At 44.1% G+C, this 25,476-nt stretch overlaps 2 protein-coding genes across 2 annotated transcripts; one reads left to right on the top strand and one right to left on the bottom strand.

Moving 5' to 3' along the window:
* The first annotated feature begins 558 nt into the window (after positions 1 to 558).
* Positions 559 to 5,194, top strand: LOC123138080 (uncharacterized). Its single transcript, XM_044557992.1, has 5 exons — positions 559 to 967; positions 2,952 to 3,037; positions 3,158 to 3,463; positions 3,598 to 3,684; positions 4,452 to 5,194. The coding sequence occupies exons 1-5, from the start codon at positions 662 to 664 to the stop codon at positions 4,864 to 4,866; spliced, it is 1,200 nt and encodes a 399-aa protein (XP_044413927.1). The 5' UTR covers positions 559 to 661; the 3' UTR covers positions 4,867 to 5,194.
* A 1,445-nt stretch (positions 5,195 to 6,639) lies between these two features.
* Positions 6,640 to 12,246, bottom strand: LOC123138078 (26S rRNA (cytosine-C(5))-methyltransferase NOP2B). Its single transcript, XM_044557991.1, has 17 exons — positions 11,852 to 12,246; positions 11,495 to 11,658; positions 11,325 to 11,388; positions 10,861 to 10,994; positions 10,591 to 10,674; positions 10,387 to 10,461; positions 10,232 to 10,303; positions 10,081 to 10,154; positions 9,830 to 9,882; positions 9,613 to 9,722; positions 9,239 to 9,307; positions 9,071 to 9,145; positions 8,547 to 8,639; positions 8,138 to 8,217; positions 7,962 to 8,061; positions 7,013 to 7,683; positions 6,640 to 6,926 (listed from the first exon to the last, which is right to left on the bottom strand). Exons 1-17 carry the CDS (start codon positions 12,186 to 12,188, stop codon positions 6,887 to 6,889), a joined length of 2,295 nt encoding a protein of 764 aa, XP_044413926.1. The 5' UTR covers positions 12,189 to 12,246; the 3' UTR covers positions 6,640 to 6,886.
* Between the last annotated feature and the right edge of the window lie 13,230 nt (positions 12,247 to 25,476).

The raw sequence follows: 25,476 nt of genomic DNA, 5'->3' as shown, positions 1-25,476 counted from the left end.
CAGAATCCAAACGCACGGGAGAGCTCCATTTTGCTCCAGACTCTAACAAGGGGATTCGCCAAGAAAAAACAATTAACCCTGTCATCCTTGAAAGGAAACTAGCCTCGCTCGCTGACGGGTGGTGCCCCACTCAGGAGGTGTTTGTTTCCAGGGACTTTTTAGTGTAGGGACTAGAAAAAGTCCCTAACAAACCAAACAGGGTGGGACTTTTTTAAGACTTTTTGCTAAAAGTCCTTAGAAATACCTCCTTAAGAGTCTTTTTAAAAAAGTCTCAGGGACTAGAAAAAGTCCTAGGACTAAAGAAACAAACACCACCTCACAAACACGAGCGGCGAAACAGCACTTGCAAGGTTTCCTTTCGTCATAATTCAGGTGAAGACGGAACTCCAGCTGTCTAGCTGACCGCTACCTCCCTCTAGCGTGGGGTCCCACGGCATCAAGCAACGAAACCCAAACATCACTGACTGCTGGGCCCACGCAAAACGCTCGTCAGTGGGGCCTTCCTTTTCCCCTCCCGCAAGAACAGCCCATAAAACCCGAGACGCTTTCCATTTCCCCCAAACTCTCCAAGCAATTTCCATTTCAGCCGCTCCTCCCTCCCCAGCACGCCCCAGGCCGTCGGCGACTGCCGCAGCACCGCCTCCTCCCCCTCCTCCTTCCCATGGCCGATCCCTCCCACTCCTCCCCCACCGCCGGGGACGCCCTCCTCCCGCCGCCGGCCTCCGACGCGCCGGAGGCGCCCCTCCCCGCCGCGGCCGCCGATCTGGACAAGGAGTTCGGGTTCCAGCGCGAGGAGCTCCACACGGAGAAGCTCGCCGGGACGGTGGGCTTCCACGAGCGCCACGTGTTCCTCTGCTACAAGGGCCCCGAGGAGTGGCCGTCCCACCTCGAGGCCACCGAGTCCGACCGCCTCCCCCGCCTCCTCGCCGCCGCCATCAAGGCCCGCAAGCCCGACCTGAAGAAGAGCGTGAGCATCTCCTCTCCCTCCCCATCTCCCTCTCGGTTCGGTTTGTGAATGGCTGATTTGGTGCTGTGATGTGGTATCCGTATGCTTCTGGTATGCTAGTGTTGTTTTAGCGTGGTTGTTCGCAGTGGAAACTGTTTGCTGGTTGCTCCGAGCTTAGGATTTAGCTGATGACTAGTTTTCGACTAGCTCGAGTTACTTTACTGTATTCTGTAGTTCGATTTGGTTGTCTGCATATGGCGTGCTGGGTTCCTGCAGAGATCGCGACCCTTAAAAGCTAATCAGTCGATCCGATTGTGTTGGGGGACGATGTAGTTCCAATTGCTTTTGCTTCAGTTTATTGTTTCTGATTGGCCACTAGCATCTCGCTTAATTATGGTGGTCAGTGGTGTTGATATGCTTGCAATTTGGTGCCGATTATGTCTGTAGATTGGTGTCTCTCTACTTGATTTTGTTCGCATTTTGTTTTGGTTCTTATTCACGCAAGATCTGGTCGCTTGGTGCTTCCTTTAAGGTTGTTATTGTTTCATCTTTCAACGGGACATGTAAATAGTGCTCTTGGGGTTTGAACTGGTGTCGAATCCCCACATTCTAGCGTGTGTATAACTGTATATGGGCCATGCGTGTCGAATTTTGGTGGTGATTTGGTGTTTATATGATTTGGAGGCGTCTGTATTGTTTGGGTATAATTGGATTACTCTATCCAATTATTTGGCTCACAACGTCCTATTGCTGGATTCTCGCTGCATCCAATGGATTTTGTTCATGAATTTGTGTGATTCCATTTCAGTGCTAATATAGTCGGTGGGTTCTCAGTTTATTTATGATGCACAGTTCCTTGACTCCTTGTAACTGTTTCATATGGTTTTCTGGTCCATTTGGCTCTGATAATATTGCTTTGTTTAAATCCACACACACTGCTTTTTTGGGGGTTTGCTCACATCCAGTTATTCTATCTTTTAAAGGGGTGAGGGATGTAGTTTGTTTCAAATCCAGGCTCTGTTTGTTCATGTTTAGATGTTTTCTCATCATTTGATTATCGTGTCCTTTGCTATGTTATTTGCTTGCCGTCTGTATTGGTTAGTGTTTATAATGCACCTTTGAACCTTTGAAATCATATGGTGGTACTGGTATGTGCAGTAATGTTTCTATTCACCCTTTAGGACTAGGAGCTTACTCCTTTTGTCTTCATCCACATAGTGCAGTACATGGGGTTGATATTATGATTTGTTTGGTCCATTTGAGTGCAGAAGATCCTCTGCCTTATTTCTCTGTGTGGGTCTTGGCCGTCTTTTGCTCCTTGGTGATAGAGGATCTAAGCAACAGAAAGAAAAAAATGTAGTTACCCCATATATTCCCTATGTTGACAAATATAAGATGTTCTAGCTTTTTGTGAATTGGATGTATATAGACACGTTCTAGTGTGTTTGTTCACTCATTTAAGTCTGTATGTAGACCATATTGAAATATCCAAAACATCTTATATTTCTGAGCGTAGGGAGTAATTATATTGGTACATGGCAGTTACAAAGTGAATGAAAAGCTTGCCCAATTACTAGTAAGTGTATGTTCCTCTGAGGGTACTGTCACTGTTGAGCATTTGCACCTTCTGGCAATCTAGAGTGTTACTGCTCAGTGATATTAATCTTCCTAAGTTATGCCTTATGTTCTTTTCTTCATATTCACTTTGCTAGTTACTGCCTTATGTTCTTTTCTTCATATTCACATCTAAATTCAAGCAAGTATTCTTTGATTGGCGTCATTATTATTAGTCTATTGTTGGAAGTTGTCTGATATTTTTTGTTAATTCATGTCGCTTTTCTGCCTTTTTTTATTAGTTTTGTGATGTGCATGTGTGTCTGAACTGATAGCAATGTGATTTGTGCTTACAGACAAGCCACCTTATAATGCTTAGATAGATTAATAGACAAGACTTCCCCATGTGTTATTTTTTATTGCTAATGAGTGGTCTATTCTACTTTTTCAGACCAAACTGACCATTTGTGAAGGAGAAGACGGCACTGAGTCATCTCTTGGAGACGTGTTGATCTTTCCTGATATGATCCGATACAGGTAGCTGAAAGCTGCAAAGAAATAAACATTCAGTCTTTCCATCTCTACTAGTATTTATTAGGTAATGGAATACACAAGTCAACTGATTGTTTTCTTCGATACGTGGTGTAATCTTTGCAGAGGGCTGACCCACTTTGATGTTGACAACTTCGTTGAAGAAGTACTCGTGAAAGATACTGAATGGCTTCCTGGATCTCCTGAGGCTATAAGAGGTTCCTATGTTTTTGTCTGCTGCCATGGAAGCAGGGATAAAAGGTGTGGTGTTTGCGGTCCTGCTTTGATTACAAGGTTCAAGGTAGAGATTGAAGCAGAAGGTCTTGATCGTCACGTGGCTGTTAGTGCATGCTCACATGTGGGAGGTCATAAGTATGCAGGAAATGTCATCATATTCAGTCCAGATGCTAAGGGAGAAGTGACTGGTAATTGGTATGTACCAGGAACTATCATAAAATCTACCTTCTTGTGCCTGCCTAGGAATCTCAATACCTTCCTGTAGCGCCATCTGTTTTAATTTTACTTTGTCAAAACCCAGCCATTGCTTACTGTATTTGTAATTCTAGGTATGGTTATGTTGCCCCTGATGATGTGCCTGAGTTACTGCACAAACAAATTGGACAAGGAGGAGCGATTGTGGACCGTCTATGGAGGTATGCTTCCTCTTTTAATTAATCCATTCCATGTGTTGATTTTACTGAAGAGGATATCTAGTTAGTGTTTCACCAATCATTTGTATCAGTGTTGTGTGTCATGTCATTGAGTACTATTAGCATTTTCAGATCTGCGTCCTTCTCTCTTGCTATTTTATCTGGACTCGCACATGCTTATACATCATACATTCTGAGCCTAAATCAATAATCTGATAATATTACAAAAACTGCCTGGTGTGTGTTCTAGTACTTGTATGCCTATAGCACTGGCTTATCTATTTCCAAATGATTTGATTACTTCAAGTAGCTTAATCTTGAGTTAAGGGAAGATACTGGGATGTAAGTCTGTCACTGATGCTTCTTTTCTTGAGCATTATAGTAAAGTAGGACTACTGTGACTATAAGCATCTAGATAGCATGTTGTAGGTTGTTTGTACTCCTGTGTAGTTTTTGTCAATTATGTTTAAGCACTCATTTGTATGACTTATTCTGTTCTTGTGATGGCATGTAAGAATACTGTGTTGTATTTTCAAATGGCCTTGATTTGTTTATTTGCGGTTGACTTCAGAAATTGAAAACTGACCTTTCTGTGGCCAATCTCATTGCAAGGAAACCGATAACAAAGGATGCAATCTTGTTTTGCAAATGTTGTATAAAGCCCTGATATGTCTTGTTCATGTCTCATTGAACCTTTGCCCTATGTTTGCTCCACAGCCAAATACCCCTCTTTCAAGTGTGATTCTTACACGTGCTATCCTGTTATACAGGGGTCAGTTGGGTATGTCTGAGGAGCAGCAGAAGAAAGCTGTGGAGCTTAGGCACATGACGAATGGCGTGGCTGGGGAAGAATCAAGCGCCAAAGAATCCCCTGAAGCAAATGGAACTGACGGGGCACCTGCAGGTGGATGCTGCCAGGGCAATGGAGGAGGCTTTAGCTGCTGCCAAAGTGATCTGCCAGAAGGAAAACAGGATAAGAGCATTCCAGCTGAGCAGAACCGCAGGATCTCCAAGACAGAAAGTGTCAAAGAAAGTGTTGCTGCCAACAAGGGTCGCATGAGGATTTGCCGGACGCCCACCTGGTTCGATGCCTGGGATAGTTCTGACACCTACACCACTCTTGCTGTTGTTGCAGCTGCTGCAACGGTGTTCATCGCTTTCAGGGCCTACAAGACCATGAACTGAAGCCTGCGATGCAATCCTCAAAACAATGCCTGGTTTTGTGCACCAAGGAGAGTCTACCTCAAGTATTATACTACTTGTCCATAGTGGTAATGCTAGAACTTAAAAAGTAGCTGATCTGGAGATGGCGACGAAAATCTGTTATGCGTAATGTCCTCATGCGAAACTCCTAGGTTTTGAAGTTTTTGACGCCTTGGCTATATGTGTTGTAGCAAGGCTATAGCCCTGGTGTTCTACATGACGATGTTATGCTCGGTTGGTTGGAATTTGGGATGTTCTGGAGCATGTGGGTTTTAAAGATGTGCATTTGAAAAATCGTGCATTTCTGGTATTGCATTTTGGAAGCACAAAAATCTCTCTCACAGCTGTATCTGCTACTTGCGGAATCACACTGCCCCAATAAACTTCTCTGCTAATTGTTCATTTGCACTCGATGTTATTTTGATGTGCTTTCTGAGAGAATAACCTGGTGGCTGTTAAAAAACATTGCATGATTCTGTCCAGAATCCATAATTTGTGGATCTCTTGGCAAGCATCGTAAGTAACAGGTATGCACTGGTCATTGAGTATTTCTGTTAAGAAATATAAGAGTGTTTAGTGATCTAAACAATTTTATATTTCTTTACAGAGGGAGTACTTGTTACTTAGAGGTCAAATGACTAATGAGGACGTGCCTTCCATACTAGCAATGGTATTGGATCAGACCTAGATTCGTTGCGATCTTTTGTTTGAATCTAATCCTGAAGGCACTGTGCCCACCAATGATCATTACAGATTGTAAGTCTAATCCTAAAGGGCTTGAGTTCATCAAGTTTGGGATTGGGTGGAAGCTGTTTTATTATGTGGCATCTAGAGGACTAAATTGGCGTCCGCCTTTGTTAGCAGAAGCGTTTGACCATAGACTCTTGTGGATCATGTGTGCTGTGGTAATCCTGATCTATGTCCCTTAAGACAAGGGCATAGTGAGAGAAGGCGCAATTTCTTGTTTACCTCCAAATAAGACGCTGTAATTGATCTGAAAGTATATCATTATACTGACATCTATCTTCTAGATCTATATATATTGATATAACAGCGCTAAAACATGCTACTCCCTCCGTTTCAAAATATAATACCTTTTAGAGATTTTCTGTATCGTTCCAATTTTATCGGATGTCCCCAAAGGGACAAGACCTTTTAGAGATTTTAATACGGACTATACACATTTTACAGGGCAGATTCACAAATTTTGCTCCATATGTAGTCTATATTAAACTCTCTAATCGGTCTTATATTTATAAACGGATGGCCTACTTCTCATAGGCTTAGCTATGATTGCAATGAATTTATCACATAAAATCTTCGCTATTCCACACTTCTACAGAACCATCTTCTAAAACGAGTAGCACTTTTCTTGGTTGCAAGACTTGCATCTCCCTCATCTGAGCAAAAAACCGACAGAAATGTTACTTATGTAGTCATGTATCAACAGAACTCCAGCTGAGCAAAAAACCGACAGAAGTGTCGCTCACGCATCAATAGAACTTCAGCTGTGTTGCTCAACTTCAGCTGCAGCCAGCACAGAACGATTTGATCAAACACGTGAAAGCCATAGGTTTTTTTTTTGAACTGGGTGAAAGCCATAGGTGCCAATGCATCAATAGAACTTCAGCCCGTAGGTGCCAATGCATCAATAGAACTTCAGCTACAGCCCACACGGAATGATTCTATCAAACATGATAGGTTGCCCAGAACAACATTCAGTAATAGGAACCTCAGTGTCCATGACGACTTCACTGAGAAAAACTACAATGACTGATCATATTCTCTAAACCAATACAGAAACAAAAATATGATAGTGTTTAGATTAGACAATCACCTCCAGCGTACAACAAAATTTCGCTTCACCACAAACTTGTACCGTAGACCAAAATCGAGTGTACAGTCGTTCCTTTTACATTTCTTCATACATAGCACATCAAAGTTTCACTTTAAATCTCCTCTTCTAAGGCTAATTAATGTGGCTCTCTTGAACCACCAATTTTCATACCTTCGTCCTCTTCTCGGACTTCTGTTTTGCCTCCCTGTCAATAGTAAAATAGTTGATTATAAGAATAATCAAACAAAGCAAGAGGAAAAACTGACAATAGGACAAAGATAAGCGCCTCACCAGTCCCGCCTCAGCTTGAATTGCCATTTCCTTTTCCTCTTCTTGCTTCCTTCCTTGGACACCGGTTTCTTCTCTTTGGTCCCTGAGGTGCTCTTGGAACCAGACTTCTTAATTTTATCAGACACATCCTTCTTTTTGTGGCTGGTCTGCTCTGTTTGCTCCTCGGCCACATCTTTCTTCTCTCCATTTATTCCAGCCCTTTTAGGTCCATTACTTCTCTTCGCACCCTTGTGGCTTTTGACATCCTCTGTTTGCTCACTGGGTGTTTCTTTCTCATCTACATCCATTTCAGCATTTTTAGGGCCTTTACTTTTCTTGGAACCCTTCTGACTCTTGACATGCTCTGTTTGTTCATCGCGTGTTTCTTTCTTATCTCCGTTCATTTCAGCACTTTTAGGGCCACTACTTTTCTTCACGCCTTTGTTGCTCTTGAGGTGCTTTGCTGGTCTTTCAGGTGCCTGACTCTGGTCCCCCTCCCCCCCTTCAGGGATGCTTGCTTGTTCATTTTTCTTCTTTCCCTGTTTATGATTCTTCGATTTAGTGGATTGCCCATCAGGAACATCTTTCTCATCTTCCTCATCATGGTTTGGATCAACAACGCCCTCCACTGCTTCTTCGGGCTCTTTAGATGACTCGGACGAGGCTGGAATTGTGTTGCTCAACTTCTTCAGCTGTATGAAATGAAATACCCTATCAGATTTTATTTTATATTTTGCAGTTTTACTTTTATAGAATCAACTGTACATGATAACTTAAATACATTCTAAACAGTCCAAATGTGTAATTGAAATCATCAAACTATTTGCCAACAGAAGTTAGATTTTCACATAAAAGTTGCTGGATTAAAATTCATGCTATGAAAGATAAGACACCTCAAGAAGCTAACATGTGATCATATGGTTCAGTCATCGTCACTCCTGGTAAATAATCCAAACATCATAAAATGTACCTTAGCTACGAAAAAGCCATCCATGTTGTTGACATGAGGATAAAACCTCCTTGTTTTGTCTAAAGACGTATGGAAGCGATGCTCCCGGAACCGGATGAATCTGTACGATAAACAGGGAAACATAAGTAAAGTACCATATCTTGAAAGAGGAGAAGGGGGGAGTAAGATTAACATACCCTGGGCGTCCAAAATCTAATCCACAAGGAACAACCTTTACATCTCTCTTTTTAAGGGCATAGTCGATGACTGCTTCATTCTACACAAAGGGGGAGGGTTTAGTTACTGAAGTTCAATCATTATCCAGCAGACAAGAAAAATGTACTCCCTCCGGTCCTTTTTACTCTGCACATTGGTTTTGCCGAAAGTCAAACTTTGCTAAGTTTGACCAAATTTATATTAAAAATTATTAGCATATATAATATTTAATAAATATAATATGAAAATATATTCCAAGATGAATCTAATGATATTGGTGTTGTTATGTGAATGTCTATAATTTTTTATATAAACTTGGTCAAAGTTGGATGAGATTGACTTCAGACAAACCTAATATGCAGAGTAAAAAGGACCGGAGGGAGTACTTACTTCTGGAATCATCATCGAACAAGTAGAGTAAACAATGTAACCACCAGTTTTGGAGTTGGCGTCAACCAAATCAATAGCAGCCAGAAGCAATTGCTGCAAAACAAGTTTTATCAGTTTCTCGGAGTTGGTATGCTAAAAAATAAGGTAACTGAGGCTCTTACTGGGAATATAGTTTAACCATACTATATCATGAGCCTAAGAACTTCTAATGGAAACCATAAAGTTGAAAGGTTTAAATTATAATCAGACATAACTTTAAAAATACTCCCTCCGTAAAGAAATACAAGAGTGAAGCAGATAGAACATAACAATATATGATACTTACTTGCACGACATCTTTACAATAGATAAGAGACACAGAAATACTAATTGCTTCAAAACCAACTAACAAAAAAAAAATCATGTGGAGGTGAGCAGATTTAATTTGGAGAATTACTGGGTTAATAACTCTCGTTAATTTTAAAGTGGGAATGGGTTTGAATTGGAGAACATGTATTTATTTGTGAATTGTGAATAAAATGCACCTTTTGTACGAAAGCACAATTCCTGATGTCATCGATGTCCTTAGATGTTTTTATTTGTGCATCTTTCCAAACGGTCTGCAGAAACAGAGTGAGATTGACTATCAGATGAAATAGCCAAGACGATGTATAATGAGTACAGAAGAATAATATGAATTTGATTATACTAACTCCGGTGCCTGTGCAGGGTGCATCCAACAGTACTCTGTCAACTGAGTTCATTCCAAGTACTTTGGGGAGCTGAAATAAATTGGATCATCATAAAATAATTGATGTCACTTGAGCATACGATGCAATAAACTGAAGTGTCTGACAATTGCTAGGATTCTAAATTCATTTTCTTATGATTAAAATGGACCAGATAATATTAGCTTGGCATTGAAATGCCTTCATACTAAAAGTTCTCTACAAAGCATTATGTTATATTGGTAATGATTTATTATACTAACTTGTTGCATACAATTAGTTGACTACCCTTTGGTGCTTTGGCCTAAAAAAATGCTCTGTGCCCCTGAGAACATACAATGGTCGTATTTTCTGCTTACCTCTTTACCGTCATAATTACAAACTATGGTATTTGTCACACCCAGGCGATGTATGTTGCCCAACAGTCCATGCAACCTTTTCTCGTTAAGCTCATTTGCATAGATTATTCCTGTAAGACAGGAAGAAAAATACAGGATAAGCTACTAAAAAGAAACAACAGATACTTTGAAGGAAGGAGCGCATAGTCAAAAGGCAAAACAGGCATAATGAACTAACCAGTATTTTTCATCAGAGCTCCAATGTATGTGGTCTTGCCACCTGGGGCAGCTCTGGAACCAAGAAGAAAATCAGTTTCTATCTTTGGAAGTACTGACATGAATAATTCGTTGAAGGTTAATATCAAATGCAGAAGCAAGCATGTGACACAATAGGATAGCATATAAAGGCTTACATGCATGCAAACACAGTTATAAACTAGTTCAAATGAACTATTGCAAAAGGATTATGAGAGTGGGGGGAAATCTTACGCCATATCAACTATTCGCTCCTTTTCCTGCGGAGCAAGAGCCATCACTGGCAAAAAGGAACTTGCGCCTTGTTTCTGTAATCACAGTATTAAAAGATAAGATGAATAGTGAGAAAAACAATCTTAACAAATAATAGGGGAGAGGAAGATACCATGTAATGTCCTGCCATATATTCAACAGTGGCGCCAGACGAAACAGTGGAGTCGTATACAACTAATCCTACCTGAAATTGTCCAAACCACGAGACTTGCTTTAATATTCCATACTATTTAGTTGTAAAAGAAAATACGTTGAAAGAAAGCAAACCTTTGACCATTTTCCAATCGGATCCAGATTAAACCCTCTAGGAATAAGAGCAGCAGCAAGATCCCTCCTACGGGTCTGCAAACCCACAAAGATAAGAGAGACATACTTAATGAAGCAGTGATAAATCTACAGTCAGAGATTAACAGCTATAGAATCTTTGGTGACATACACATACATCAAGAAATTGAGCTAATATGTTATTACCTTTAGTGTATTTGTACGCAAGCACTCAGGGGGTCTTTTTTCAAATGATTCAAGTAGCTCGACAACCTCAACAGCTGGGAACATCTGCACAAATGTAGCACGAAGAATGTTCACACAACGGCAGCTAAACCATTAAAAAATATGAATAATCGTGCCAGACAAACAATTTGCAACTACTAATCTCAGACAGCTGGATCACCACAACTCAAACTGAAAGAAATACTGGTAGCGGATGTATCAGACAATCACTGGACGAGATAGGCAGCTTACCTCAACAAATGCTTCAATGAGAAATTCATTGTATCCATAGTATGCCATCACGTCCGTCTTGAACTGATCGACATAATCTTTTCTGGCAACATTTTCTTGCCTCAGCTTGCTAAAGTTTGAGAGTACCCGTACAACTAGACAGGAGACCAACAAATAGACAGAGAAACCAAGCTCAGAAAGGTCTATAGATTGAAGTGGATCAAACACAGAAAATCAATTCAATGTATACTGAATGGTATATCCTGATCATAGCAATCTGCTAAGGGAAAAAAATTAGAAAATCAGTAGATTACATATGGTCTCTCTGCACTCCTCTTGTTACAATCTGACTTTGCAATTACAGTTTATACGAGCCATAAGAAATGCACCTCAATTACAAAAGCAGGAATCAGTTTTGCTCCAACACCATTTCAGTTGAAGGAAGTTCTGAACTTTAATAACTACAAGATATTGGATAAACTTACTTTCTGAGATCCTCCTTTTAAGATTTGGCAGGTTAGGTGGACCAAGTGCCTCTTCTTCCAGCTCCTGCGGATTTTAAATTAAACCATGGTAAGTCCATGCAACCTACAATGTGCAGTACATAAACAAATACTGAGAAAGAACAAATGCGAACAGAAGAAGGAAAAGCAACCTCCTTGGTGGGCAACCGGAATTCATCAGATTCTGATCTTATGTTGAGTGCAAGGTCCGCAGCTGCATCTTCTTCAGCCTGCTCCTTCTGTCGATCAAGAGCTTCTGACTTTGCCACTAAGTCATCAGACCCATCTGATTCCTCTCCAGAGTCGCCCCCCTCGTCTAAGAAACACAACAAGGCCCATCAAATTCGATTCCCGGGATAGAAAACGCAGCACTAATTTGCATAGCCGTGCATTGAACTAGCAGCCATGAACTCTACAATGGAATGGCTTGATGGAGAAAACTGAAGCTGCTGAAGCTAATTCGACTCAATACTAGTACGTCTCTAATCGTCAAGTAATGTTAGAGTTACCACTGCCGTCGTCACTGCCGGCAAGGAAGTCGCCGGCGAGGGGGTCGTCGTCCTCCTCCTCTTCCTCGTCCTCCTCTTCCTCGCTGCTACCGGCGTCCGAGCCAGAGAGCTCCTCGGCGTCGGAGTCGGAGGGGGCCTCGACGTCTGAATCCTCCTCCTCCTCCTCGTGGAGCGGCTGCTGCTCCGCCTCGGAGTCGTCGTCGGAGGAGGGCTCGGGAAGCTTCTGCTTCTTCGGAGCCGCCCTCTTGGCCGTCCTCGAGGGGACCTTGACCACCTTCTTCGCCGCGGGCGGCGCGGGAGGCGCCGCCGGCCTGCGCTGCGCGACCTTCCTGGCCATGGGTGGGGGGAACGGGAGGGACGGGGGGTGGCTGGCGAATGGTGGAGAGCAGAAACCTAAAACCCTAGAGCGAGAGAAGAGACGCTGGTTTTAACACGGGCCTGGCCGTGGGCGCTGCAAGGTTAGGCAGGCTTGACATAACAGGCCGGTCAGACAGGCTTTGCAAAGGCCGCATCTCTCTACAACGCGATGGTACTGGGCCAGTCCCAGCCACACGACCAGAGCCGCGCGTCTCCTTCTGGATGGCGACACTTTATTTTCGTTTTCTCTACTATTTGCATGTATGTCATTTTGTCGCAAACTGAGAGATTTTCTTTTTTCATAGATCCGTTTATTTAAAATGTTTTATCTCTTAAACCATGCATCCAAATCTTGAATCATTTTCACCGTTAAATTCCTCAGAAGCAAATCGGTGTCTTTTGTGGAAGTTAATAAAAAAGTTTTTTCATTTCCAAAAGGCATGAAAGTGCCTCTCATGGAAGCAAATCCGTGCCTCTCGCAGAAGAAAAAAAATTAAATGAGTTTTTTCTATTTTCGAGAGGCATGAAAATGCCTCTCGCAGAAGCAAATCCGTGCCTCTCACAGAAAGAAAAAATGAGTTTTTTTTTTCTTTTTCAAGAGGCATGGTCGTGCCTCTAACTCGCGTAAGCAAAATCATGCCTCTCATGGAAAGGAAAAAAAGAAGAGAAAATGTATTTTTTTTCAAGAGGTACGAAAGCAAAAACATGCCTCTCACGCAAAGGAAAACACATTTTTTTGGTTTTTGAGAGGCACGGCCGTGCCTCCCACAAAAGGAAAAAAGAAAATGTGTTTCTTGTGCAAAAGATATATTTATTTGTTTTTTGAAAAGCTAAAAAAGACCGATGAAAAACCGAAAGGCCAAAAAAATCAGGAAAAAGATCTAAAATGCCGAAACCCGTGCAGAAAAAAATAAAAAATAAAAAACAGAAGAAACGTCCAGAGTGCGACACGTGGCGGCGACTGAGTGCGCGTTCTTGGCCCACCCCAAGTGACCCTTGTGGAGGCTCCCGAAGATACGCTACTCAATTAGTTGCTCTCCTAGTGAATCCCTCAAAATAAATACTATATCTCTAGTGTAAAAAACACGCGTGTTTTAAAAGAAATGTTCATGAAATCTAAAACGCATTATTCAATTTATTAAAAAATCATGTAATTCAAAAATGTGCACACCACATATTAAAATGTACATACACCCAACTTTTAGAAAATGTTGATGTAATTAAAAAAGTTATTGCAATTAGGAAATGTTCACGCATTTCATAAAATGTTTCTGATATTAAAAATATGTTTATAAAATGCAATAGAAAGTTTGCACAATTCAAGGAAAATGTTTTGTATTGTTCAAAATAAATATGCGTGAAATTTTAATAATGTCCACTTATTTTTACTCTTTTAATTTTTTGTCATTTCTAGCCGATCCCCTAAAATTAGCGAAGCAAAAAATATTACCAAAATCATTTTATTTTCATCCACCAAAATAAACTTCTCTCTTATATTACTTTATTAAATGACATCATGACTACATTCTTCACTAGTTCTTCGCTAAGAGAATTCATCCAGAGAAAACTACCAAAATAATTAGACACTAATAGAAATCCAAGTGCACTAGTTCAATTAATACCTTCTTTATGTCTTTATTGCCAACATTTGTTTTTCTCTATTGGCTTCTTGAACTTGCACACTTGGTTCTTCTCCGCCTCCACACAATTGGACATTTGTGTTGTCTTTGGTCTCAACTATTGTCGTGATGATCTCACGGCAGATGCCATGGGATGGCTAAAAGAGGGGACAGGGACAATGACACGGTGGGCTCCAGAGGCGAGGTTGGCATGCGCAAGTGTGAGACACGAGACGTACCTAGGTTCAGGGTTCTCCGAAGAGATAACACCCCTAGCTAGTCCTACCGAGTATGGTTTATATGAGGTGGATACAATCTTGCTCCTAGAGCTGTTTTGGGGAGGAAGGAAGACATGCCAGTGCATAGGCTGCTCCTTCTCCGCGTGTATGTGAGTGTTCTACTAGATTCCAGCCAGTTCAACCCCTTTGCATGGAGCGGCATCGGGGGGTCTTATAGGCCGCCCCCCGGGGTTACAATGGTAAAGTTACATGTGTGTCGGTTCCCGGTGTCAGCATCTAGGAGCCGGCAGTGGGAGCCGTCGGGCTGTTGGGTGCGGGCCCTATCGAGGCCGCCGGGCGCGGGTATGGCCGGCTGCTGGGAACTGTTGGCATGCCTTGTTGGACGTCACGGGACGGCAACGCCTCCTCGCTACAGGGTTGCGCCTCCGGGACGCCGCCCACCCCAGGCGGTGGCTTGGTCGACACGACTGCCGCGCGCCGCCGGGGCCGGTGTAGAGGAGGGAGCATTGTAGCCATGTTTACTTGTCCCAGAGGCTGGCTTCTTGGGATCGGTCGGCGTGCGCCAGCTAGGTGGCCGGGTTGCACTGGGAAGCCAGCCAGGGGCGAGCCGGATTGAGGGGCGTTGTTGGCCCCGATATTTTTGAAAAGGATCCGGGTTTCATTGCCCGGCCGGGGTCCATCCCCCTGACAGTAGTCCCCGAAGCTGTGAGGGCTCACCGGCTTCAAGCAGGGGGGCCTTCGCAGTTTCACCCCCTTGAGAAGGCGGATGGGTTGATGAAGCTTACAATCACCGGGTCCCGACAACACCCAATGTGTGCCGGCTTCCGAAAGCCGGATCGCGGTACCCCGGCATGGGTGGGAAACCGAAGCGTCCGCCGAGTCTTGAAGGGGAAGGAACGCGCCTCTCTGCGGCGACGCAGGCTTTGCAAAGGCCGCATCTCTCTCTACAACGCGATGGTACTGGGCCAGTCTCAGCAACATGACCAGAGCCGTGCGTCTCCTTCTAGATGGCGACACTTTATTTTCCTTTTCTCTAATATATATTTTTTGAGAATCTTTTCTCTATATATCTCTAGTGTTAAAAACACGCATGTTTTAAAAGAAATGTTCATGAAATATAATATTCGTTAGTGAAATTTATTAAAAAGATCATGCGATTAAAAAAATATACACAGTGCATACCACATTAAAAAATGTACATGCAGTGTAAAAAATGTTCACGCAACTTTTAGAAAAAGTCGATGTAATTAAAAAAATGTTGCGTTTAGAAAATGTTTGCACATTTAAAAAAATGGTCCTGATATTTTCAAAATATTTTTATACAATGTAAAAGAAAGTGTGCACAGTTCAAGGAAAATGTTTCACGCCATTCAAAATAAATATGTGTGAAATTTTAAAAATGATCATTTATTTTACTCTTTTAAATTTTGGTCATTTCTAGCCGATCCCCTAAACTTAGTGGAGTAAAAAATATATTATCAAATTAATTTTATTTCCAGCCACCGAAATAAGCTTCTCTCTTGACATAGTGATTACATACTTCACTAATTCTTCACTAAGAGAATTGATCGAGAGAGAACTACAAAGACAATTATACACTTTAATAGAAAGTCAAGTGCCCTAACTGCTCCCACTAGTTCAATTAATACCCTCTCTATGTCTTTAGGAAAAATTTCCGGTGATACAAAACCTTAGATGCTCCCATGATACAAGCTTTCAGAAACCGTTGGATCAGAGATCCAATGATCGCAGGCCGAGCTCCCGTAAAATTGCAAAAAGGCCCTAAAAATCTGAGAATTACGCAGATATACAACATCTTGTCAGTTGAGTGTTGGATCGGATCCCACGGATTCATAGAAGCTCGTATCATGGGAGGATCTAAGGCTCCGTATCACCATAAATTTCCCCTATGTCTTTATTGCCAACATTGTTGTTTTTCTCTATTGGCTTCTTAAGCTTGTAGTGCACGAACATTGTGTCGTCTCTAGTCTCAACTCTAGCAAGTAGTGCACGAACATCTAGCAATTTTCTCTCTAACAATAGATCAATGTAGTCTTCTTCCCAATATAAAAAATTGCATCCTTCATACATACAATTTAGAGCAAACAATAAGTTCCAACTGCGAGATATTCAAAGAAAGACGTAAATATAGCCACTCACCTCGTCCTTTTCGCACTTGAAGAACACCCATCCGAGATGTTTCGGCGTGCTCAAAACTCGACGCAGCACCAGACACGGGCAGTCGCCACACTTAATGTCCGGCAGCGATGAACCGACGAGACGCTGGGCTAGTGCCGAGCCTGCTCGACAGCCGGTCGTGCTTGTGCCGGTGGTCAGCCGACGAGTGAGATCCGAGCACCGAGAGGAGGATGACATACCTGTTGGGGAACGCGGTAATTTCAAAAAAAATCCTACGATCATGCAAGATCTAACTAGGAGATGCATAGCAACGAGAGGGGAGAGTGTGTCCACGTACCCTCGTAGACCGAAAGCGGAAGCATTTCAATAACGTTGTTGATGTAGTCAAACATCTTCGCGATCCAACCGATCCAAGTACCGAACATACGGCACCTCCGCGTTCAGCACACGTTCAGCTTGATGACGTCCCTCGTATTCTTGATCCAGTTAAGACCGAGGGTGAGTTCCATCACCACGACGGCGTGGCGACGGTGATGATGATGCTACCGGCACAGGGCTTCGCCTAAGCTCCACAACGGTATGATCGAGATGTGTAATTGTGGAGGGGGCACCACACATGGCTAAAAGATCAACTTGTGTGTTCTAGGGTGCCCCCCTGCCCCTGTATATAAAGGAGGGAGGGGAGGCTAGTCAGCCCTCCTTGGTGCGCCCCCAAAGGGGGAATCCTACTAGGACTCCAAGTCCTAGTAGGTTTCCGCCAAGAAGGAGAGGGGGGAAGAAAGGAGAGGGAGAGAGGGAGAAGGAAAGGGGGGGCGCCGCCCCTTTCTCTTGACCTCTTCGGACTCAGGGGGCGGCCAACCCTCATGCAGGCCTCCTCTCTATCCACTAAGGCCCATCGAGGCCCATTAGTTCCCGGGGGGGGGGGTCCGGTAACCCTCCGGCAATCCGGGTTTATCCGAAACTTCTCTGGAACATTTCCTGTGTCCGAATATAGTCGTCCAATATATCAATCTTTATGTCTCAACCATTTCGAGACTCCTTGTCATGTCCGTGATCTCATCCGGGACTCCGAACAAACTCCGGTCATCAAAAACACATAACTCATAATACATATTGTCATCGAACGTTAAGCGTGCGGACCCTATGGGTTCGAGAACTATGTAGACATGACCGAGACACATCTCCAGTCAATAACCAATAGCGCAACCTGGATGCTCATATTGGCTCCTACATATTATACGAATATCTTTATCGGCCAAACTGCATATCAACCTATGTTGTTCCTTTGTCATCGGTATGTTACTTGCCCGAGATTCGATCGTCGGTATCATCATACCTAGCTCAATCTCGTTACTGGTAAGTCTCTTTACTCGTTCCCTAATACTTCATCCTGCAACTAACTCATTAGTCACAATGCTTGCAAGGCTTATCGTGATGAGTATTACCGAGAGGGCCCAGAGATACCTCTCCGAAACACGGAGTGACAAATCCTAATCTCGATATATGCCAACCCAATAAACACCTTCGGAGACACCTGTAGAGCACCTTTATAATCACCCATTTACGTTGTGATGTTTGGTAGCACACAAAGTTGTGACGCCCGGACAATTGGGTTATGGTAATCCCACGCTAACGATGACACGTCACCTGTTACTGTTGCTAACCTCGCGTTGGATCAAAACTGTTAGAATTCAAATTTGAATTTTTGTCAAACATAAAATAAATTCAAACATTAAAACTAAAATGTTCGGAGTGTGCTAATTAATGCTTAGGTATTTATGGTGAAGGAAACACACTTTTACAGAATGTCTAAATATTTTAAAATGAATTAAAACAGAAAAGAAAATAAAAAAAAGAAAAAGAAAATACAAAAGAGAAAACAAAACTAACAAAAAAAAGAAGAACCCCCCCTCACTGGGCTCCGGCCTAGCAGGCCACCAGCCCAACTGGGCAAAGGCCTAACCGGCCAGCCCACCGCACTCCCTTATCCCCTCTCGCCCGAAACCCTAACCCCCACTACTCCCACTCGCAACCACTCCTCAGCCACGTCGCTCTCTCCTCCCCACCCGATCCAGATCTGGATCGGGAAGGGGAATGAACCGCTCCGACCGCCCCCGACCCCACTGGATTGTACCGTCGTCGTCTGCTAAAAGGACCTCGTCGAACCTCCCCGTCGGACTGCCTCCTCCCCCGCGTCGTCTTGTCTCCGTCCTCCTCCTCAACCCCCACTGCCCCGTACCCTACGCCCGCAGTGAGCCGCCGTCCTCCTTTCCTCTCCTCTCCCGGCATATCGAACGCGCCCGCGTCGTCCCCGAGTCACCGCGACCCCTTCGCACGCCCGTGGCCGCCCGCAACCTCGCCACGCCCACACCCTGCCTTGTGCTGGCCGCCTCTGGACGCGCTCGACCACGCGCGCCCACACATACTGGAGCCCGACCGTACCCTGCGCCACTCGCTGTTTCTGCCGTTGCAATGCGCGTGCCCCGCTGCTTGCATGCATTGCGTCTCGTGCAGCCTCGCCCTTGCCATGCTGCTCGCCGCCACGGCCGCCCCCGGCAGGCACCTCGCCGTGCCTCGCGCCAACGTTCCTGCCCGCACAGCCCCGCCGCAGCATCCCCACTGCTCACCGCCGGCCCCGCGCCCTTCGCTCGCTGCCGGAGGCTGCCGACGCTGCCCCGCATGCGCCGACCGCAACCATCGCCCGCGCCCGCTGCCGTGCCCCGGTGCCCCTGCTGCTGCTCCTTCTCCATGCGCCACGCCTCGCGCCCCCCCCCTGCTGCAGCCCCGCCGCCGGCAGGCCACCGCGGCCGCCCTGGCCTCTGGCCTCTCCCCGCCGCTCCCTACGGGCGAGCGCCCACACAGGCGCCCGTTGCCCCCATCCCGTGTGGACTCGGGCGCGTGCCCGCAGCCCGTTACACCCGCTAGGCCCCCCTGGGTCTATGATGAGGGGGCCCCACCCCCTCAAACGTTATTAAAATAATAATAGAATAAATAAAAAGAATTTGTAAAATAATAATAATAATAATAATAATAAACTACTTAAACAATTAATGATGAGGACATTAATACCATTGTTACACCCACAGCCCTACTGCTACATATACTGGACCAATTACTAGAGCTCGCGCACGCCAATTAAATTATCAGGTACTTTCGTTTCTTGGTAATGATTCTAATGTTCATGAGAATATGATGCTACTTAAATTGGATACATTTGTTTTGCTTACAAATGAAGGGCCTAACTTGGAGAAGGATGAACATTGGAGCAAGAACAAGCATGGAGATGATGACATGTGCAAGGGGAACAAGAACGGAGTTACAAGTGATGATTTCAGGACTTTGAAGCCACCATAATGGGTGCATGAAGCCTTGGACGAAATATACAAGATGCCACTTCATAAATTTCGTCCCGAGGCTATTCTAGGTGTTGCGTCACCTTATTATTGGGCTAGGCCCTTGTAATTTCAAAATACATAAGTACAGGCTATTTTTAGAGTCCGTATGTGTGGGGAAACAAGAGATAGGGTTGATTTCGGACCCCTCCACCAAGGGCCAGGAAATCCCCCCCTCTTCCTCCATATATACAACCCTTAGGGCACCGTTTAGACTTTGGGTTTTGTTTAGATTAAAGTTCGCCATAGCTGCAACTTCGCGTACTTCGTTTGTGTTCAACGACCAGACAAAGACGTCACAGAACCCCACCTTGATCAATAAAGCTTTCATCTTATATTCACAATATCCAGATTGCAATCTCAGTTTCTTGCTTGTTCAACGTTTGCTCGCAGGAAACAGACCCTCATGGTCAGGTTGATCGTGCTCCGGCATGGTCAATAACCTCTCAGAGTTGGTTTAGCGATTGCTAAGGTGCGACGTCCTCGCACGTTCATAGTCGGATCGTCAAAGTCGACTTCCACCAAAGCGAAATCCATCATCTCATCAAAAAACGGGACACCTTTGTCTCTATCAAGTGGTATCAGATTTCCGGGTTGCTCGGTGAGATTTTACAGTTTTTCGTAGTTTAGATCGAGTCTGTTCTTCATACCTACAGTCCACAAAAAAGCCAAAAAAAATTAGGGTTAGTTCATCATATCCGAACCAATCTGAGCCTTTGCATAACTTTTTTAGGGTTTTGCTTTGTTGAATTTGCGGTTGCATCGTCGTGTCTAGTTGTTGGTCTTAGCGTTAGTCTTTTAGAGTTTCGAGTTCTGGTCATAAGTTGTCACGCCGCCACCGCACCATCATCATCGCCCCTGTCACCTACCACCACCGCTCTGAATCCGTATCCATATACCACCACCAATCTGTATCCATATACCACCACCGATCCATATCCATATACTACCACCGCTACCACCACCGCTGCCATATACCACCACCATATATCCACCACCAATCCGAGTTCCTTGCATATTAGGTTTATTTTCGAGATCCATCTAGTTTCCGATTCATGTTTCCTTGCCTGAGTAGGTTTCGAAAAAAAAGAGTCCGGAAACCACCCTCCATTTAGACCCAAAATTTTCCAAAAACGCACTAGACAAAAAAAATCTGGCTATCCTATTTTTAGGTGTTTCTAATCGTATTGAGACAGACGCTGTTATAGAAAGTTTTTTTGACCCGTTTCCAGTTTTTGGGTCCGGGCAGTCGAAAAAAAATTGGTCGAAAAAATTTCGTGCCCATCCTGTCAGTTTGACCTGGGAAGAGTTTTGAAACACTCGCCATTATAGTGATTTTTCGCAAAAAAGAAAAAAAAGCAGCGCAAAAAAAAGCGAATTTTTTTTCTTCAGAGTGTGCTTTTCCCTTGTTTACGTGCAGCGCCGTGATTTTGTTAGTGTTCTAGGCTCACGTCTCTAGCATGGTCTAGTCTAGGACCAGCACAGTACCGTCGTTGAGCGTTTATTCAACTTTGCATCTCTGAATTGATTATTGCTGACCCTTTTGCTACCATATTATAAGCCTTCCCAGCTCCACATACATCTACGTCGTGCGTTTGACTCTCCCTGGTAATCGCTCTATCCAAGCTTTGAGAGTTTTGACTACAACAGTTGCCGATCACCGCCTGCTGCTGGGTAAGAACTGGTAAGAATTTGAGTTTTGCTTGACGGATTTGTGACACCCAACACCACCACTTGTTCGTAGTCTGTAGGATCATATTCTTGTTTGTTTCTATTGATGCTAACCATGCCAGGATCACAAGCCGACGAGATTGACTGGGAGAACTTATCGAACAAGGAGCTTCATGATAAGTTTCAGCAAATGATGACTGAACAAGTGCAAGATGTGCTGAACAATTTTGAAGAGGCCATGGAGAAGATCACTGGCCTTGAGAAGACGTTCGAAACAAAGCTCGATAACAGATTTAATGAACTGCTTGCGTGTCTTCCACCACCGGCTGCACCTGCCGCACCTCTGCAACAACAACAACAACAATTACCTTCAGGTCGCGAAACAGCCCTCCGCCGAGTGAGCCGTGTACTTCTTCGGCCTGGCCAAACTGTTGCTGCTGCTGTTGATACTTCTGTGGCTCCTGCTGCTGATGCGGAGGATGATGAGTATGCGGGCGATTATGAGGATGAGGTTGATCAAAATCAGAACTACGTGCAGCCACCAGCACCACCACCACCAGGTCGACCTCAGGTATATATTCGCAATGGTAGGCCTGCACCACCACCTTGGGTACGAGATGATGTCCATATTCCTAAACTGAAATTGAATATTCAACCATTTGAGGGTAGATATGTTCCTGATATATATCTTACTTGGGAGTTAGAAACTGAATAACGATTTACATGTTTACAATATCCTGAGGAGAGACGGGTTGCTGCTACTGTTTGTGCTTTCACTAGTTTTGCATGTGTATGGTGGTCTGAACATTGTAGATTATATCCTATTCCAACTACTTGGGCTGCTTTGAAAACTGCTATGCGTACGCGTTGGGTTCCACCATATTATCAACGTGAATTTCTTCAAAAATTGCAGCATTTAAGACAAGGGAAAAATTCTGTAGAAGAATATTATCAGGAATTACAAACTGGCATGATTAGATGTGGTATTGTTGAGGAGAATGAAGCTATGCTTGCACGTTTTCTGGGTGGATTAAATAGAGAGATTCAGACCATTCTAGACTATAAGGAGTATACTAATATCACTCGTTTATTCCATCTTGCTTGTAAAGCTGAACGTGAAGTGCAGGATCGACAAGCATTGGCGCGAACTAACTTTTCTGCAGGCCGACCTTCATCATGGACACCGCGTGCATCTTCTACTTCAACTGCACCAGCACCTCCATCAGGTGCCACCTCCAGCCGTGATACAAGAAAACAGGCACAACCACCATTATCTGCCAAGAGCGCACCTGCCGGGCCTGCACAGAGTTCTTCTTCTTCCATAACATCAACAGGGCACACAAGTGATATTATTTGTCGTCGTTGTAAGGGAAAAGGTCATTATGCGAGAGAATGCAAATCTCAGCGTGTGATGATTGCTATCGAGGATGGTGGGTATGAGTCCGCTAGTGACTATGATGAGGAGACTTTGGCTCTTATTACACATGAAGAACATGGTGGAGATGATTCTGATCATGAGACGCAATACATGGCTCCTGAAGACGCTGACAGGTATGAATGTTTAGTTGCTCAACGTGTTTTGAGTGTGTAGGTCACACAAGTTGAGCAAAATTAGAGGCACAATTTGTTCCATACCAAGGGAGTTGTGAAGGAACGTTCTGTGTGCGTCATCATAGACGGAGGGAGCTGCAATAACTTGGCTAGAATGGAGATGGTGGAGAAGCTTTCCATCACCACAAGACCACATCCACATCCTTACTACATCCAATGGTTCAACAACAGCGGCAAGGTTAAGGTAACACGTACTGTTCGTGTGCATTTTAGTATCTCTGCATATGCTGATTATGTTGATTTGAAGGAAATATGCCCTAGAGGCAATAATAAAGTTATTATTTATTTCCTTATATCATGATAAATGTTTATTATTCATGCTAGAATTGTATTAACCGGAAACATAATACATGTGTGAATACATGGACAAACATAGTGTCACTAGTATGCCTCTACTTGACTAGCTCGTTTATTAAAGATGGTTATGTTTCCTAGCCATGGACAAATGAGTTGTCATTTGATTAACGGGATCACATCATTAGAAGAATGATGTGATTGACTTGACCCATTCCGTTAGCTTAGCACTTGATCGTTTAGTATGTTGCTATTGCTTTCTTCATGACTTATACATGTTCCTATGACTATGAGATTATGCAACTCCCGTTTACCGGAGGAACACTTTGGGTGCTACCAAACATCACAATGTAACTGGGTGATTATAAAGGAGTACTACAGGTGTCTCCGAAGGTACATGTTGGGTTGGCGTATTTCGAGATTAGGATTTGTCACTCCGATTGTCGGAGAGGTATCTCTGGGCCCTCTCGGTAATGCACATCACTTAAGCCTTGCAAGCATTGCAACTAATGAGTTAGTTGCGGGATGATGTATTACGTAACGAGTAAAGAGACTTGCCGGTAACGAGATTGAACTAGGTATTAGATACCGACGATCGAATCTCGGGCAAGTAACATACCGATGACAAAGGAAACAACGTATGTTGTTATGCGGTCTGACCGATAAAGATCTTCATAGAATATGTGGGAGCCAATATGAGCATCCAGGTTCCGCTATTGGTTATTGACCGAGAATAGTTCTAGGTCATGTCTACATTATTCTTGAACCCGTAGGGTGCGCACGCTTAAGGTTTCGATGACAGTTATATTATGAGTTTATGAGTTTTGATGTACCAAAGGAGTTCGGAGTCCTGGATGAGATCGGGGACATGACGAGGAGTCTCGAAATGGTCGAGATGTAAAGATCGATATATTGGACGACTATATTCGGAGTTCGGAAAGGTTCCGAGTGATTCGGGTATTTTTCGGAGTACCGAGAGTTACGGGAATTCGCCGGGGAGTATATGGGCCTTATTGGGCCATACGGGAATAGAGGAGAGAGGCCAAAAGGAAGGAGGCCTGCGCCCCCCCTCTGGTCCGAATTGGACAAGGGGCGCAGCCCCCCTTTCCTTCTTCCTCTCCCCCTCTTTCCCCTTCTCCTACTCCAACAAGGGAGGTGGAATCCTACTAGGACTAGGGAGTCCTAGTAGGACTCCACACTTGGCGCGCCCCCTCCTAGGGCCGGCCTCCTCCCCCCTTTCTCCTTTATATACGGGGGCAGGGGGCACCCCATGACACACAAGTTGATCTACAGATCGTTCCTTAGCCGTGTGCGGTGCCCCCCTCCACCATATTCCACCTCGGTCATATCGTCGCGGTGTTTAGGCGAAGCCCTGCGCCGGTAGAGCATCATCATTGTCACCACACCGTCATGCTGACGGAACTCATCCCCGACACTTTGCTGGATCAGAGTCCGGGGATCGTCATCGAGCTGAACGTGTGCTAAACTCGGAGGTGCCGTATGTTCGGTACTTGGATCGGTCAGATCGTGAAGACGTACGGCTACATCAACCGCGTTGTCATAACGCTTCCGCTTACGGTCTACGAGGGTACGTGGACAACACTCTCCCCTCTCGTTGCTATGCCATCACCATGATCTTGCGTGTGCGTAGGATTTTTTTTGAAATTACTACGTTCCCCAACATAATTGTGATGTGGTACCTATGCAAGCATGTTCCTTATTACTTGGTATACCATGGCAATTTGATAAAAATTCTGTACACCATGGTAGAAACAATCAGTATACTCTTGTTCATAAGGATAAAACTATTACTTTGCTTCCTGTGACTCCTGATTCCATTTTGAAGGATGATATTAATAGAGCTAATAAAGCAAAACAGGAGAAGAATAAGAGTGAAAATCAGATTGTGGCAAAAGAATTTGAGCAACAAATGAAGCCTAATAATAAACCATCTAGTGTTGCTTCTGAAATTAAATTGAAAAGTGCATGTTCATTTGCCACCAAATCTGATATTGATGAGCTAGATTTCAGCAAATCTGTTTGCTATGCTTTTGTGTGCAAAGAGGCATTATTTTCATTCGAGGACGTGCCTTCCTCTTTGCCTCCTGTTGTCACTAACATTTTGCAGGAGTTCGCTGACGTCTTTCCACAAGACGTGCCACCGGGATTACCGCCTATTCAAGGGATTGAGCATCAGATTGACTTAATTCCTGGTGCTTCACTGCCAAACCGCGCGCCATACCGTACCAATCCAGAGGAGACGAAGGAGATTATGCGTCAAGTACAAGAGCTTCTCGACAAAG

This window comes from Triticum aestivum, chromosome 6B (genome assembly GCF_018294505.1).
Source record: "Triticum aestivum cultivar Chinese Spring chromosome 6B, IWGSC CS RefSeq v2.1, whole genome shotgun sequence".
Lineage (NCBI taxonomy): Eukaryota > Viridiplantae > Streptophyta > Magnoliopsida > Poales > Poaceae > Triticum > Triticum aestivum.
The sequence above is the reverse complement of the archived record's forward strand: the minus strand, read 5'-3'. Positions and strand labels throughout refer to the sequence as shown.